The sequence below is a fragment of the Bufo bufo genome, chromosome 9 (assembly GCF_905171765.1).
Source record: "Bufo bufo chromosome 9, aBufBuf1.1, whole genome shotgun sequence".
In the NCBI taxonomy this organism is placed as follows: Eukaryota; Metazoa; Chordata; class Amphibia; order Anura; family Bufonidae; genus Bufo; species Bufo bufo.
This window is the reverse complement of record NC_053397.1, coordinates 67,463,188-67,480,057: the sequence shown is the minus strand read 5'-3', so window position 1 is coordinate 67,480,057 and position 16,870 is coordinate 67,463,188. Positions and strand designations below refer to the sequence as shown.

The following is a 16,870-nucleotide window of genomic DNA, read 5'->3' as shown; positions in this document are numbered from 1 at the left end:
GCATGAGACTTTACCTTAACTCAAATTCAGTTAAGGACTCGAATTTCTCACAGAACAAATTCAACAGAATATTGTGAAAATCTAGCAAATCCTTTGACAGACTGCAGTTCTAAACACAAATACTAGTTGACCATCCATAGACCTATAGAGGATAGACTTATCGTGACAAAATATTGTCAGATATAGTGAGAAATCATGTGTTTTTTTTTAAGTTGGTACCCTCACACCACTAATCTTGGGCTATTTGGAGCCATGAGGAAAGAAATGTAAGAATACATCTTTATGTTAATCTCTAGATGAAAACCACTTCATATATTATATTCAGAAGATAATTGAACTGATGGGCATCAATAGAATTAAGTCCAGACAAAAGAAAAATAATATTTTCCAATGATACTAATACAGGTCGAACATTTTGGTCTACTTAAGGCCCTATTACATGAGCAGATTATTGTTAAGATGATCGCTAATGAGCGTTTGTACGAACGCTCGTTAGTGATCATCTGGCAGTGTAATACTTCTGCCGATTACCCGATGAATGAGCAACATGTTAAAAAAATCCTGTGTAATAGACACTCTGCTGCCGGCAAACAATGAGACAGTATAGGGACAAGCGCTGCATTAGCGATCGCTCGTCCCTATACTGAAGAGAAGATCACTGTATGTAATTGTATCTGCATCCAGACCGCATATATAATGGAGCAGTATGTTCAGGGCTGGAATGAGGGGTAGGCAAGCTAGCTGTGGGGAGAAGAACCTGTGTGATGTCATCATCATGTGACTAGTGCAGAACGAAAGAGCTCAGCAGTGCAGAGGAGAAGTGGTGGAGAAGTATCTGTGTGAGTGTGATGTCATGATGTGAGAGGACAGCGTTCCTGTGCGGCACGTGGAGGAGAGATTAGTGGTTTCTCTTCTAGGAGTTGTAGTTCTTTCCTTATACCCTCCCTGTAATGTCCTCTGATAGTCTATAATAACATTCTAGCAATGCTAGAAGTTGTAGTTATCTCCTATTTTTTATCTTCATATTATGTCCACTGTCCCATAATAGCCTGGAACATGCAAGGAATTGAGATTCTATCTGTTATATGTAATACTGGTTATAGTGTTATACGGCAGAGAGGTCTTTGGTCCCACAGGCCCAGATACGACTGATACTTTTTAAACTCCTAAAGCTATGTAACTGGCCAAAGAGATTCTGCAGTCTTGGGGAGAACGTTTCATGGCAATTGGGACGAATGGAGAACAAAAAAAAAGCAAACCACATCAGTCAGAGAAACATCAGTTATGAGCGACTGGATTAAATACTGTGTGCACCTTAGAAAATGTTTTTACATTTATTTTATTAGCTAATAAGGTAGTTTTTAATTAATTCTAGTAAGGAGGCTACATTTGTTTAATCGACCTATGGCACCAAACTTCCCTCCCAGCATACCTTTATACCTGTCCACTACAACTACAACTACAACTCCCAGCATACCTTTATACCTGTCCAGGCCATACTGGGACCTGCATTGCCACACTTTACATACTTATATGGCAAGGGCTAACCTGAATATCTAAATAATGGGGGTCATTTACTATTCTGAAAAATAAGCCTAAATTAGATTAGGCGTATATCATGCGCAGATGGGGGCACAATGGTAAGTTGCGCTGCTATCTGCGACTTCACCCCGCTCACGCCAGGTCTAAAATTGTGAACGTAGCATGGGCGGGGAAAGGGACAGGCAGAGAGGCACGTCTCATTCACCATTTTCTACGCCTGTTTTAGGCATAGAAAATGGTATAAATGTAAGACAGCTTGGAAGCTGTCTTACATTTAGAACTGGCGCTGGTCTTAATAAATGTGCCTCAATGTCTGTATTGAGTTGTTTTTCAGCTGGTGCTGTATATATTTACCTTCCTTGAGTCTGGTGCATGGTATTTATGTACCATGTTTGGTTCTGGTGCTGTATGTATGTACTGTGTCTGGTCCTGCTGATGTATGTATGTATTGTGCTTGGTTCTGCTGCTGGATTTATGTAATGTGCTTGGTTCTGGATTTATATACTGTGTTTAATTATTGAGCTATATTTTTGTACTGTGCTTGGTTCTTGTGCTGTAATTATGTAATGAGCTTAGCATGGCACCACTAGTACTGTGCATGCACAGGGTCCTCTCCATTCACTGTTATGGGACTTCTGAAATAGCCAAACCAGCACTTAAATATTTTCGGAAGTCACATAGTGGCAAATGGAGGGGCAGCCATGCATGTATGGCTAGCTCTCCATTCACTTCGGGACCCTATTCTTGACATACAGTACGTAGAAGCAGTTCCCAGAGATGGGACTTGCACCATCGGACATTTACGGTATATCCTATTGAAATTCCATAAATGTGCCAAGCGGGACAACCCTCTAAAGGGGTTGACTCACCTCCTCCTTTTTTCCTATGGCCTCTGGTTGCTAGGCTAAACTTTCTGTGCTGTAGGGGGTCGGTTCCTGTTAGTAAGAATGAAGGCACATGCAAGCACGCTGAGATGATGTAATCCCACCCTTGCCTATGGGTGCTCGCTCCCAACGCTGCTAGTATATCATATTAATTACCAGCTTTGGCAGAGCAGGACCTGACAGCCAGCACTGACAAGTTGTACTACAGGTCCAGCGCTATTTTGAGCAAGCCTTGGACCTGTAATATTTCTGTCCTTGCGCTGAGAATGCTCTCACAATGATATTCCAAGCGCTGGGAACGTTCTCCCAGCGATATATCCTTAGGTGCTATAGATGTGTAGAACAGCTCCAAGGCTTCTGCGCATGCCCTAGAACTGTTCTTCACAAACTGGGCGGGACATAAGAGACTGCGCACACATCGTTATGTGCGCTCCCGCAATTCCAGCCACCACAGAGGAAGGTTCTTCTTCTACTGAGCAAGCGCGGCCACAGCTGCTTGAACTGCAGTGGTGGCCGTAGAAGCAGGCATGGTATAATGGGAGACAAAAAGGATTAAAACAAGAAGGGGAGACAATTAGTGTTGAGCAGCAGGGGCAATATTCGAATTTGCGATATTTCGCGAATATTTGGGCGAATATTCGCCATATATTCGAGAATTCGAGAATTCATGATCTCTAAGCATTATTTTCTTGATTGTGAAAATTCGCATAAAATTCGCCCAAAAAAATTTGCATAAAAATTTGCATGAACTGGTATTTAAAAAAAAAATTTAATATTCGCGATTACGAATATATTTTGCGATATTCTAAATATTCACGAATTCTCGAAGTGCCGATATTCGCGATTAAAATTCGCAATTCGAATATTCGTGATCAACACTAGAGACAATATGGACAATGAATGTGCATTGGTAAGTGAATTATATTACATATAACGATACGTACATGATAAATATAATTTTCTCAAGTGAGACAGCCCTTTAAAGCATTAGCTGTGCATTTTTTTCTCAATAAAATTAGGTTACTTTTAAAAATTGATGTTTTTAATATCCTATAATGGTGGCAGAGGTGTGTGTGTTGGGGCCGGGGGGGATGGCACCAAAAAGACTCGCAGAGGGTGCCATGTAACCTAAATCTAGCCCTGCTATGGATGGTGTAACTAGCCTCTGGATGGTGCATTAGTGCAGCACTCAATTGTGTTACAAATTCTTTCTGAAATATGAATTACTTATATTATTATTACTATTTACCTAGGAAGTTTCCTGTTTATGATCTCCTTGTTATTCCATAGAATAATGTAACATACTGAAGAAACTCACCGTTTTGTTCTGAGCTCTAAACTCCTCTTAAAGTGGGCTTCCATTTTTGCCACAGGAGGTAACCGTGCAGCACCTGTAAAAAAAAAATAAGATGTCGTAAACCAAAGAGAACTATTTGAAATTCATCTTTCACTGTGCAGTTGATGTGGTATTTCAATTATGGTCGCATATGTAATACAACTTAAGGCCTCCTGCACACGAACGTATTTTTTTGCGGTCCGCAAAAACGGGTCCCGTTTTTCCGTGATCCGTGACCGTTTTTTCGTCCGTGGGTCTTCCTTGATTTTTGGAGGATCCACGGACATGAAAAAAAAGTCGTTTTGGTGTCCGCCTGGCCGTGCGGAGCCAAACGGATCCGTCCTGAATTACAATGCAAGTCAATGGGGACAGATCCGTTTGACGTTGACACAATATGGTGCCATTTCAAACGGATCCGTCCCTATTGACTTTCAATGTAAAGTCTGGAGTCCCTTTTATACCATCAGATCGGAGTTTTCTCCAATCCGATGGTATATTTTAACTTGAAGCGTCCCCATCACCATGGGAACGCCTCTATGTTAGAATATACTGTAGGATATGAGTTAGATAGTGAAACCTCATTTCCGACAGTATATTCTAACACAGAGGCGTTCCCATGGTGATGGGGACGCTTCTAGTTAGAATATACTACAAACTGTGTACATGACTGCCCCCTGCTGCCTAGCAGCATCCGATCTCTTACAGGGGGCCGTGATCAGCACAATTAACCCCTTAGGTGCCGCACCTGAAGGGGTTAATTGTACTATCATATCCCCCTGTAAGAGATCACGGCTGCCAGGCAGCAGGGGGCAGACCCCCCCCCCCCTCCCCAGTTTGTAGTATATTCTACAAACTGCGGCCCCCCCCGCCCCCTTCCTCCGTCTATTGTAATATTTCGTTGGTGGCACAGTGTGCGCCCCCCCCGCCCCCCCCTTCCTCCCTCTATTGTAATAATTCGTTGGTGGCACAGTGTGCGCTCCCCCCCTTCCTCCCTCTATTGTAATAATTCGTTGGTGGCACAGTGTGCGCCCCCCATCGGCCCCCCCTCCCTCTATAGCATTAACAACATTGGTGGCCAGTGTGCGGCCTCCCATCTCCCCCCCCCCCCCGATCATTGGTGGCAGCGGGTTACTAGCAATAGTACAATAGTAAAAGTATCATACTTACCTGGAAGCTGCGATGTCTGTGTCCGGCCGGGAGCTCCTCCTACTGGTAAGTGACAGTTCATTTAGCAATGCGCCGCACAGACCTGTCACTTACCAGTAGGTGGAGCTCCCGGCCGGACACGAACATCGCAGCAGCCACCAGCAGGTAAGTATGAATCTTCTACTATTGTACTATTGCTAAGTAACCATGGCAACCAGGACTGTAGTAGCGTCCTGGTTGCCATGGTTACCGATCGGAGCCCCAGCGATTAAACTGGGACTCCGATCGGAACTCCGCTGCCACCAATGATGGGGGGGGGGGGGGAGATGGGAAGCCGCACACTGGCACCAATGTTGTTAATGCTATAGAGGGAGGGGGGGCCGATGGGGGGCGCACACTGCCACCAACGAATTATTACAATAGAGGGAGGGAGGGGGGGGCGCACACTGTGCCACCAACGAATAATTACAATAGAGGGAGGGGGGGGGCCGCACTGGCCACCAATGATATTCAAACTGGGGAGGGGGGGGTCTGCCCCCTGCTGCCTGGCAGCCCTGATCTCTTACAGGGGGATATGATAGTACAATTAACCCCTTCAGGTGCCGCACCTGAAGGGGTTAATTGTGCTCATCACAGCCCCCTGTAAGAGATCGGGTGCTGCCAGGCAGCAGGGGGCAGTCTTGTACACAGTTTGTAGTGCATTCTAACTAGAAGCGTCCCCATCACCATGGGGACGCCTCTGTGTTAGAATATACTGTCGGTTCTGAGTTTTCACAAAGTGAAAACTCAGCTATGAAAAAGCTTTTATGCAGACGGATCTTCGGATCCGTCTGTATAAAAAGTAACCTACGGCCACGGATCACGGACACGGATGCCAATCTTGTGTGCATCCGTGTTCTTTCACGGACCCATTGACTTGAATGGATCCGTGAACCGTTGGCCGTGAAAAAAATAGGACAGGTCATATTTTTTTCACGGCCAGGAAACACGGATCTCGGATGCGGCTGCAAAACGGTGCATTTTCCGTTTTTTCCACGGACCCATTGAAAGTCAATGGGTCCGCGAAAAAAAACGGAAAACGGCACAATGGCCACGGGTGCACACAACGGTCGTGTGCAGGAGGCCTAACTTAAGGGGTGCTTGTCACCAGGAACTGCTCTGTTAAAACATGCACAATATCTTGTAGGGCCAGCACTGCTGAATGTGATGAAACCTCAATTAGTGATCATTTGCTCCATTCTGGAGAAAAACATCCTTGTTTAGTCAATATGCCAATAGTCAGCTAAGTTTATGGAGGGTGGACCCAAGCCACTCTGTGCACCTTTTGCTCCTCCTTCATCTTCTTCTCCCCCCCCCCCCCCCCCCTTCCCTATCTCCATCTTAATTTACAGGTACTTGTGAGATGCAGGAACCAGCCAGAGTAATTTCCTGTACTATGCATGTGCCATTGTTGTGTATCGAATGGCACAGGTAGGAGATTTCAGCGTCAGGTGAGATGGCAATTCAGAAGTCTGGTCCTCTCAATCATCTACGAGAGAGAGGGAGTGGCTGGCAAAGAAAAGGATCAAAACTAGGGTGCACTGACAGGCTCGAACTGGCTCCCAAAGCACTTAACAGATTATTTGCATAAAGATTATAAACATCATCTCATGATCTCTGATCATCTCATGAATGCAACAGATCAAAGAATTACTGTTGGACTATGCCCTACCAGGCATTGTGCCTGGTTTAACACTCATTTTCCTGCAGACAGACTATGTTTAAATTAACCCTTTCATGAAACATTACTCTTTTTTGACATTTAAGCCTTGACATTTAAGCCTTAGGCTTGTTTCACCCTGGTGTTACTGGTTTCAGCAGGCTGTTCCAGCAGGAGAACAGCCTGCCGGATCTGTAACTACCGTGTCCAGCTGTGCATCCCACCCAGATGACATCGAGATGGAGTAGGAACTAGAACACTGCCAAAGACTTCAGCTGCAGGTCCATGACTTTTAAGACTCCTTTACACAGGCCAATGTTTGAGGCAATTATAGGGATTGAGCAGTCCTAGGAACGCTCATTTCTGATAATTGCCTTGTCTAAAGGTGGTTCTGCGAATCACCCAATGAATGAGAAAATGCTTGTTGATTGGGTGAAAGCATCGCTGGTACAGACACTAAAATCATTGTTTCTTGTGCTGCCTAAACAGTGATTTCATGCTCAGAAACAATGAATGTACAGTCGTGGCCAAAAGTTTTGAGAATGACAAAAATATTAGTTTTCACAAAGTTTGCTGCTAAACTGCTTTTAGATCTTAGTTTCAGTTGCTTCTGTGATGTAGTGAAATATAATTACATGCAAATATATTGGAGCACTCTAAATGCATATAAAGCCATTTTTAATGTTCTGCCGTGCTAACCATTTTCTCCAGTCTCAGGAAACTACTAGCAGCTTGGAAAATGTAGCAAAAGTGACCCACACCTGTATTACATTGCCGATTTTTCGCAATCAAGAAAATAATCTTGAATTTGCGAATATATGACGAATATTCGCCCCTGCCGCTCATCACTAATTACCAAGCGAGTGTTGGCCCTTCTTTTTCAGGACTTCTGCATTTGGACTGGGCATGCTCTCAATCAACTTCTGGGCCAATTCCTGACTGATAGCAACCCATTCTTTCATAATCACTTCTTGGAGTTTGTCAGAATTAGTGGGTTTTTGTTTGTCCACCCGCCTCTTGAGGATTGACCACAAATTCTCAATGGGATTAAGATCTGGGGAGTTTCCAGGCCATGGACCCAAAATGTCAACGTTTTGGTCCCTGAGCCACTTAGTTATCACTTTTGCCTTATGGCACGGTGCCCCATCGTGCTGGAAAATGCATTGTTCTTCCCCAAACTGTTGTTGGATTATTGGAAGAAGTTGCTGTTGGAGGGTGTTTTGGTACCATTCTTTATTCATGGTTGTGTTTTTGGCCAAAATTGTGAGTGAGCCCACTCCCTTGGATGAGAAGCAACCCACACATGAATGGTCTCAGGATGCTTTACTGTTGGCATGACACAGGACTGATGGTAGCGCTCACCTTTTCTTCTCCAGACAAGCCTTTTTCCAGATGCCACAAACAATCGGAAAGAGGCTTCATCGGAGAATATGACTTTGCCCCAGTCCTCAGCAGTCCATTTACCATACTTTCTGCAGAAGATCAATCTGTCCCTGATGTTTTTTTTGGAGAGAAGTGGCTTCTTTGCTGCCCTTCTTGACACCAGGCCATCTTCCAAAAGTCTTCGCCTCACTGTGCGTGCAGATGCGCTCACACCTGCCTGCTGCCATTCCTGAGCAAGCTCTGCACTGGTGGCACTCCGATCCCGCAGCTGAATCCTCTTTAGGAGACGATCATGGCGCTTGCTGGACTTTCTTGGACGCCCTGAAGCCTTCTTAACAAGAATTGAACCTCTTTCCTTGAAGTTCTTGATGATCCTATAAATTGTTGATTGAGGTGCAATCTTAGTAGCCACAATATCCTTGCCTGTGAAGCCATTTTTATGCAACGCAATGATGGCTACACGCGTTTCTTTGCAGGTCACCATGGTTAACAATGGAAGAACAATGATTTTAAGCATCACCCTCCTTTTAACATGTCAAGTCTGCCATTTTAACCCAATCAGCCTGACATAATGATCTCCAGCATTGTGCTCGTCAACATTCTCACCTGAGTTAACAAGACGATTACTGAAATGATCTCAGCAGGTCCTTTAATGACAGCAATGAAATGCAGTGGAAAGGTTTTTTTTGGGATTAAGTTAATTTTCATGGCAAAGAAGGACTATGCAATTCATCTGATCACTCTTCATAACATTCTAGAGTATATGCAAATTGCTATTATATAAACTTAAGCAGCAACTTTTCCAATTTCCAATATTTATGTAATTCTCAAAACTTTTGGCCACGACTGTACATGAGGACAAGCAATCACTCTAGCCTTCACTCATTCTCATACATTGGAGGTGATTGTTACATGTAAATGCACCTTTCACCTCCCATAACTAGAAGGCAATTATTGGAAAGAAAAAACAGTTCATTCCGATTATTCCCTACTGTATCGTCTCATGTTTGATAACTCAATGTTAAAAAGTACTAAGAAGACTATGGAGCTATCATTCTGATAAACACATTGCAATTTTGAGATTATGATGAATGTCTTGTATTACAAAGGTACCTTTAAATATTCTGGTAGCCCAACGGACCTGAAGCTCCGATACTGGAAGTAGAGATCCAAGAGGTTGGACAAGCCCTATAAATGCCAGAGTAGGTTTCTCATGGTGAGGAGGGAAAACATTCTTGTACATGGTAACATTGTTATTATTCACTCTGACGATGGAGTCATCCAGAAATGGAAAGGAGATGCTGTATCCTGTTGCAAAGATAACTTCATCCAAACCATCTACTATAGAGCCATCCTCAAACACGACAGATGATTCAGTGAACATTCTGATGTGTGGTTTTATCCTTATTGCTCCACATAAAATTTGGCTGGGGAAATGGTCATTAACCATCGGTTCTTTTAAAAAGGACCTGTATATTCAACATATATTTGAAAAAAATGAAAATGATTTACATAATCTACATAATCTATTATGCATACAGTAGATACATTTGAGTATGCCCTTTAGAATTGATACATTTTTATTTCAGCAAAGAACAATCCCTTTTGACAGATTACCACTAGTGTTGGGCGCGAATATTCGAATTGTGAATATGAATCGCGAATATCGTCACTTCGAGAATTCGCAAATATTTAGAATATAGTGATATATATTCATAATTTCGAATATTCTAGATTTTTTTTTTCATCAGTAACCTCCCTTCTTGCTTGTGGGCCAAAGAGGAGGCTGCAATGTCTTTGTCTGAGCTTAGCAACATCCCTAGCAACCAATAGGAAAGTTGCCTACCCCTTGCTATATAAGAACCTCCCCAGCAGCCATTTTCTAATGTTTTTTAAAGTTCTGAGAGAGACAGCAGTGTCATTGCTGTGCTCTGTGCTTTCCACACTATATTAGATAGTTAGATAGCTTATATATATATAATACAGATAGTCAGTATAGGTTATATCCCGATATAGTGTAGCTGTTGCAGTGCAGAGTGTTAGGTAGTGTGATAGGTTCTGCTGTCCATACATACATGCAGACCTGCTAAAATGTGAATTTTCACATATTGCGCCAAAATACTTACCTCATTAGTGCCGATTAGCGCAATCGCAAATATATTGGAGCACTCTAAATGCATATAAAGCCATTTTTAATGTTCTGCCGTGCCAAGCATTTTCTCCAGTCTCAGGAAACTACTAGCAGCTTGGAAAATGTAGCAAAAGTGACCCACGCCTGTATTACATTGCCGATTTTTTCGCAATCAAGAAAATAATCTTGAATTTGCGAATATATGATGAATATTCGCCCCTGCCGCTCATCACTAATTACTAAGCGAGTCACAATGGGCTCAAATTAACTTATTAGGACTGAATTGTTTATTTGGTTTTCATTGTTAATAGGAGCATGGTTTTGTGGGTACTGCGCTGACATATTGAAACTGTGGCTTGCCCGCTCCACATGGTTGTACCCTTAAAGCCTTCAACAACAAAACTAAATATCCGAAACTAAATTGCCACTGGTTAAAAGGGTTGAGCCTTAGCTCCTATCCAGCCGTTCACCCCCCTGCAATCACCAAAATGAGGTTCCGCAAGTGCTGCCGGACTGACCCATGAGAATGTAGCAGTGGATGACATGTGTGTCCTCCATTCCATTCAGTTCTATGGGACTTCTACGAGCACTGTATGCAAGTGAATGGCGCAGAGTTGGCACATACTCCATTCTTATGGGTCACTTCAGCAGCAATTGCAGACCCCCATTTTTGTGATCATAGGGTGGTCCCAGCTGTCAAACCCTCAGTGACCAAATCCTTATCCCTATACTATGGATATCAGATAAGTGTTATTTGTAACACAATGTCTTTAAATATATTGAATTTACACGTTTCAGTACAACACTCCAGGCAAAACTAATACAGTGGGGTAGATCTGCTAATACTGTCTACTATATAGAAAGTATTAACTTAAAGGGGTTGTACCATGAAAAAATATTTTACATATTTCAAAACAGCAACTGGATCTCAATACTTTTGGATGTACGGTAATGAAATATTTAATACAGCGACTGAGGAACTTAATAAAATACATTTGTGTAATGCCAACTGCTGCTTCCCTTCTCCTTATTTTTCATTACCTTATTGAGGTGGTCACACATGCTCAGTTCCATCCTTTAACTGCCGTATCTTCTGTTAGAAACTGTGATAGTTACAGGGAGAGATGGCCTTGCGGTTCGCCCGGTGGTCGCTTTGCGGTGAACTTTGCTGTTCGCTGTTCGCCGAACAGGCGAACATATGGCGATATTCGAGCCCGCCATATTCTTTTACATTGTGAAGAACCTTGACCCATGACACATCCATCAGGTGGTACAGGACAGCCAATTGAGACGTTTTAGCACATGGACGTACACCCTACCTTATAAATAAACCTGATCTGGCCGCCATTTTACATTAAGTCTTTTGCCAGTGTAGGGAGAGGTTGCTGTGTGGAGCAGGGACAGGCTGTTACGGACACAAACCGCATCTACACAGAGTGACAAACACTATTGGAACCAATAATTTCTACTGGTGTGATATACCAGTTGCCCCCCCAAAAAAACTGATTGAGGCATTTGTATTGTGCAGCATTTGTGTGCGGTTCTGCTGAGATACCGCAGCTATACAGAGGGACAAACGCTATTGGAACAACTAATTGCAACTGTTGTGAGATGAGCAAATCGAAGCTGACGAAGTAGAATTCATTCCGAATTTCAGGAAAAATTTGATTCTGAACGAATGCGAATTTCCTCACGCTTTGTGGCTGGTAACAAATCGCATTATTAACAAGAGTTTAAAGTGCCCACATATAGCACATAGTGGGACACTGCATCAAGATGAATCAGGCGTGGATCAGCCAGGATTTCCACACACCAATGCCTGATGCATCAGACTAGATCATCCATGGTGCCACACCAACATTTTGACAAAAAGAGACCATTTTCTTCTGGCTACCTGCCTCAGCTACTATTCTGATGCTGTTACCTGCCTGATGCCACACATCTGATGCCAAGTGCTCCTTCTTTCACCCACCATCTTCAGCAAGTACTAGTATTGCCACCCACCTCTACACTATGTCACCTTGCCACCCTGTGGCCTACTGATGCTGCCATGTCCACACTCTCACCTTGCCACTCTGTGGCCTCCTGGTGCTGCCATGTCCATACTATGTCAGAGTGCCACTCTGTTGTATCATGCTGCTGCTGCCATGTGCACACTATGTTACCTTGCCACTCTGGCCTCCTGATGCTGCCATCTCCACTCTATGTAACCTGGCCACTCGTTGGCCTCCACATATTGCTGCCAACTACATACTGTGTGATTGTGCCACTCGGTGGCCTCCTCATACTGCTGCCACCTCCACACTGTCATTGTGCCACTCTCTGGCCTCCTGATGCTGCCGCCACCTCCAGACTTTGTCATTGGGCCACTGTGTGGTCTCCTCATGCTGCTTCTGCAGTGTCTCACTCATGATCATTGGCACCGCAAACTAGTTTGATTGTGTTTTATTGTCATATATTATGCCTGTATGCTGTACTTCATCTCATGTCATATTCTCCCATGTCACTATGTGATTTTATGTGTAAGATCCTTTATACAGGTCTAGTTAGTGTGCACTACACGAGATTCTCCACTAGATGGGGCAGTGTTACAGTGTATATATAGCTTAGCTCAGGCCTAGTTAGGTAGAGTATGTGTTGAGGTTCTTTCCTAAAGTCTAGTCAGTGAGCAGCCATGATGTAGCTGCCTGCTGGCTCCACAGTCCAGGGTTAAAGCCTACAAGATTCAGCCTAGAGGTGAGAAATCTACTTCTACAGCTTGCTCCTCTGGGGTGACCAGTGATAAGCTGCAAACAGCAAGTATTCAAGTGGACTAGTATATTTTATTCAAGTCAAAGGATAGCAAACGGCTGCACTCAACGGCTTCCCAGGCACCTTTCCAATTAGGTGTAGGACACAGCTTCCGGCATTCACACCTCCAGTTTAAATCATGAGTACAGTTAGGCCAACTGTCAGAAAAGCACTGGAAATAGAGGTTCAAGGATTCAGGTTAGAATAAGGCAAGAGTTAATACCAGCCTAAGACTTTTTATACTTCAAAAGCCTAATCTGAAGCAGTAGCTTTCATATATGTAAAAGACTAAGAGCCTGTTTTATCTGAGGACTTACAATATCCTAACCCAGTATGCATGAGAGACTGTATTTCATATCTGGATGTACTAGAGACTGTTTTATACTTGGATGTAACCGTTACCAGGAGCAATGTTCAGTAAAAGTTATAAGCTGGATTGCACCATCCCTGTCTCAGTCTCCAATTCCTCAGTTAACACTGCAGTAAATGGTTGTACCACCATAAAAGGTACTGGCATCATGACTACAAGGGACCTTGCCATAGGCACATTAATACAGACCATCAAGGGCACCTCGAACACCCATCTGGCCTGTGTCCCTTAAACCAGAGTGTGCCCCAGAGAATTCCTGTGCTGTTCTCCTCATCACTTGTGCAGGCCTGCCCAGGGATGACATAACCGTGAGTAACCAGAACTGTATTTACCTCGGCACACCTAATGCTCACACCGTGACCTCACATATAATTCCCCTGTCAGTCTGGCTCACTGCACTTCCACCTCACCACTCTGTCATAGGGACACTCTGTGGACTTCTCATGCTGTTCACACCATCCCCACTTCATGACTGGGCCACTATTTTGGCTTTCGGCCTGGCTGACATCATCATTTATTTGACCTTTCTTCTGATCTGTCAGAAGGAAGGAAAAATGAGACACATAACAGATCCTGTCTGTGTAGCTGATTTAAGGCCTGTATGGTCCCATCAGAATTGGCTTATGATTTGGTAACCAAAAGCAGGAGTGGATACAAAACACAGAAGACATGCAAATATTCCATTCACGTGTCTCTATTTTAAATCCACTCCTGTTTTTATTGGCATTAGCAATACTGAGCAAATGATGATCGGGTGAAGGCGTATGCTCCAAAGACAGGATCCGTTTTTTGTGGGTTATTGTTCTGGCGGATCAGAGGAAGGGCAAAATAATCAGTGACTTCAACACAAACTTACTGCTGACACCCTCTCCACTCTGTCAGGGGGGCTCTACTTGTATAAGCGTGGAATAGAACAGGTTCTGTAGACATCTATGTGGAATCAGCTGAAAAGGGTGTAAAAGGAGTGCGCTTCTTCTTGGCGCTAACATCGACCTATAAGGCAGAGTTCATACTTGAGTTATTAGGCCAGTTTTGGCAAATTTAAGTATACTTTCTTATCATTTCAATTAAGTTTTGGTTTAATAAAATCAATGCTAAAATATTTAATAAATTTAATAATAAAAATTAAATGTTGCGTAAGACAGGAGAGAATCTGCCAGTCTTCTGTTTATTCCACAACGTGGTGTTGCGATGGAGAAAGAATTAAAAAAAATACCGTATTTTTCGCTTTATAAGACGCACCTGATTATAAGACGAACCTAGGTTTTTGAGGAGGAAAATAAGAAAAAAAATATTTTGAACCAAAAGGTGTGCTTTTGGTGGATTTTGAACTAATGGTCTGGGGATGACACTGTTATGGGGCTCTGTGGATGACGCACTGTTATGAGGGATCTGTGGATGACGCACTGTTATGGGGGATCTGTGGATGACGCACTGTTATGGGGGATCTGTGGATGACGCACTGTTATGGGGATCTGTGGATGACACACTGTTATGGGGGATCTGTGGATGACACACTGTTATGGGAGCTCTGTGGATGACACTGTTATGGGGCTCTGTGGATGACACTGTTATGGGGGATCTGTGGATGACACACTGTTATGGGGGGGGAATCTGTGGATGACGCACTGTTATCACTTCTTTGTATGTAAAATCTTTCTTTAATCCTGAAGGCAACTCACAGCGGGGCCCGATTCAGTCACTGTATTATACCGGGCCTCGCGCACAGAAGTCTCTTTGTATGTAAAATCTTTCATTAATCCTGAATCAATCGCTCTCCTTTTGATAAACTAGCCTAATCACCTGCATCAGTACTCACTATGAATGCAGCGTGCGGTCCGGCCGGCGTGTGACTGACGTCACTCAGTCAGTCACGTTCCTCCCACTTCATTAATGAAGCAGGAGCAGGATGAAGTCATGCGCCGGAGGGACCGCACGCTACATTCATAGTGAGTACTGATGCAGACAATTAGGCTAGTTTATCAAAAGGAGAGCGATTGATTCAGGATTAATGAAAGATTTTACATACAAAGAGACTTCTGTGCGCGGGGCCTGCTGTGAGTTGCCTCCAGCCCCTCCTCCCTCCCCGCACTGTAATTGATGTATCGACGGCCACGCTGTGCAGCATAGCGGCCGGCGATATATCAGTGTCAGCCCTGTAAAAAAAAGTCAACCATCGTTTTATAAGACGCACTGTCATTTCCCCCCCTCTTTTGGGGGAAAAAAAGTGTGTCTTATAAAGCAAAAAATACGGTAATTACTCTCCATCTGGAGCCGAATCCTGTCAAGATTGATGCAAGTGCGGTATTGGCTGCTCATCCAGCAAAACACTTCTGGGGGAACCTGCCTGGCATTCTTAGGCCTCTACTAGTGACAGACAATGAGAAGAAGACAAAGCTTCAAGAGTGCTTGGAGCCCGGAAGAGTTGCGAATTTAATCACGATTCAAACCAACCAGTCTCTTCGTCAGGGGTTCCCAGTCATCATGGAATGGAAAGGAGGGCATCCCTATTTTATTTAATAAATTTAATAATAAAATGTTTAAAAAAAATTATAATAAAAATTAAATTTTTCCTAACATAGGAGGAGGAGGAGATCCTGTGGTGCACGGAGATGGAGAGGGTCTTCAGGTTCCCACATAGACGTCTCAGAAATGAACCGCGGCTCCCAAAAGCCTGAAGATCATCCGTAATCTATTCGCCCCACTTGATTTTGGAAGTGTGTAGAACCCATGTGCGACCCCCACGCTGAAGATTGATCATGGAGACACCGAATTTTATAATATATATGGAATAAATTTCATAATAAAATGTTCAATAAATTTAATAATAACATTAAAAAAAAATCTTAGGAGAGAATCGGCCAGTCAGTTTATTCAACCACGTGGAGGGTGTTGCAAGTGCGGTATTGGCTGCTCATTTGCTGATCATCCAGCAAGATACTTCTGGGGGAACCTGCCTGTCATGCTTAGGCCTCTACTAGCGACAGACAATGAGAAGAAGACAAAGCTTGTTCTTTTCTGTACATTGAATGAATAATTTTTGGGGGCTGTACTCCACTGGCCTGCAGTAAAATTGATATCTAATGACCGTCTAATATACCTCCAGCCACATAATCACTTGATGTTTTCTGTCCGGTGAATGCCTAATGTTTGGGGCCTGTACTCCCGTGGCCTAAAATAAAAATTTTCTAGGCTCCAGCAGGGCACATTTTTTAGAGTTTCAATTTAAGACGCATAAAAATGGCCCCTGATTAAAATACATATTTTTGGTGGGAATTTTTGCCATTGATCCCCCTCTAGTATGTCACTGTCCATGTTGTGGGACGATTTGTGCACTTCTTGTAAGTATTTGGTGGCTGCAAATATGAGCTGAAGGTTTTTCAGGTTCGCCTGCCGTTAAAGTTAATGGGGCCCGTCCATCACTAGTTACAGGAAGAAAGCTGCAGCAGAAAGAACAAACCCCCTGAGTGTCATGGTCTTACCTGCTTGCTGCTCTCCTTCGTTTGACATGTGCTGGCGGCCATCTTGGTTTCTGGGTTTCTTGTAGCCTTCCACCCTGCGGCTCCTCCTTCCCCTGGGAGGAGCTGGA

The 16,870-nt window shown here is 43.6% G+C and overlaps 1 protein-coding gene across 1 annotated transcript in view; it reads right to left on the bottom strand.

The window, feature by feature from the left end:
- LOC120978817 (dimethylaniline monooxygenase [N-oxide-forming] 2-like) overlaps window positions 1-16,870 on the bottom strand; it is a 131,771-nt gene that overhangs the window by 5,084 nt on the left and 109,817 nt on the right. The window contains exons 7-8 of the mRNA XM_040407181.1: window positions 9,104-9,459; window positions 3,745-3,817 (exon numbers count right to left, since the gene is read on the bottom strand). Of these exons, the coding sequence (XP_040263115.1) occupies window positions 3,745-3,817; window positions 9,104-9,459 (429 nt within the window). The remainder of the gene's footprint in view (window positions 1-3,744; window positions 3,818-9,103; window positions 9,460-16,870) is intronic.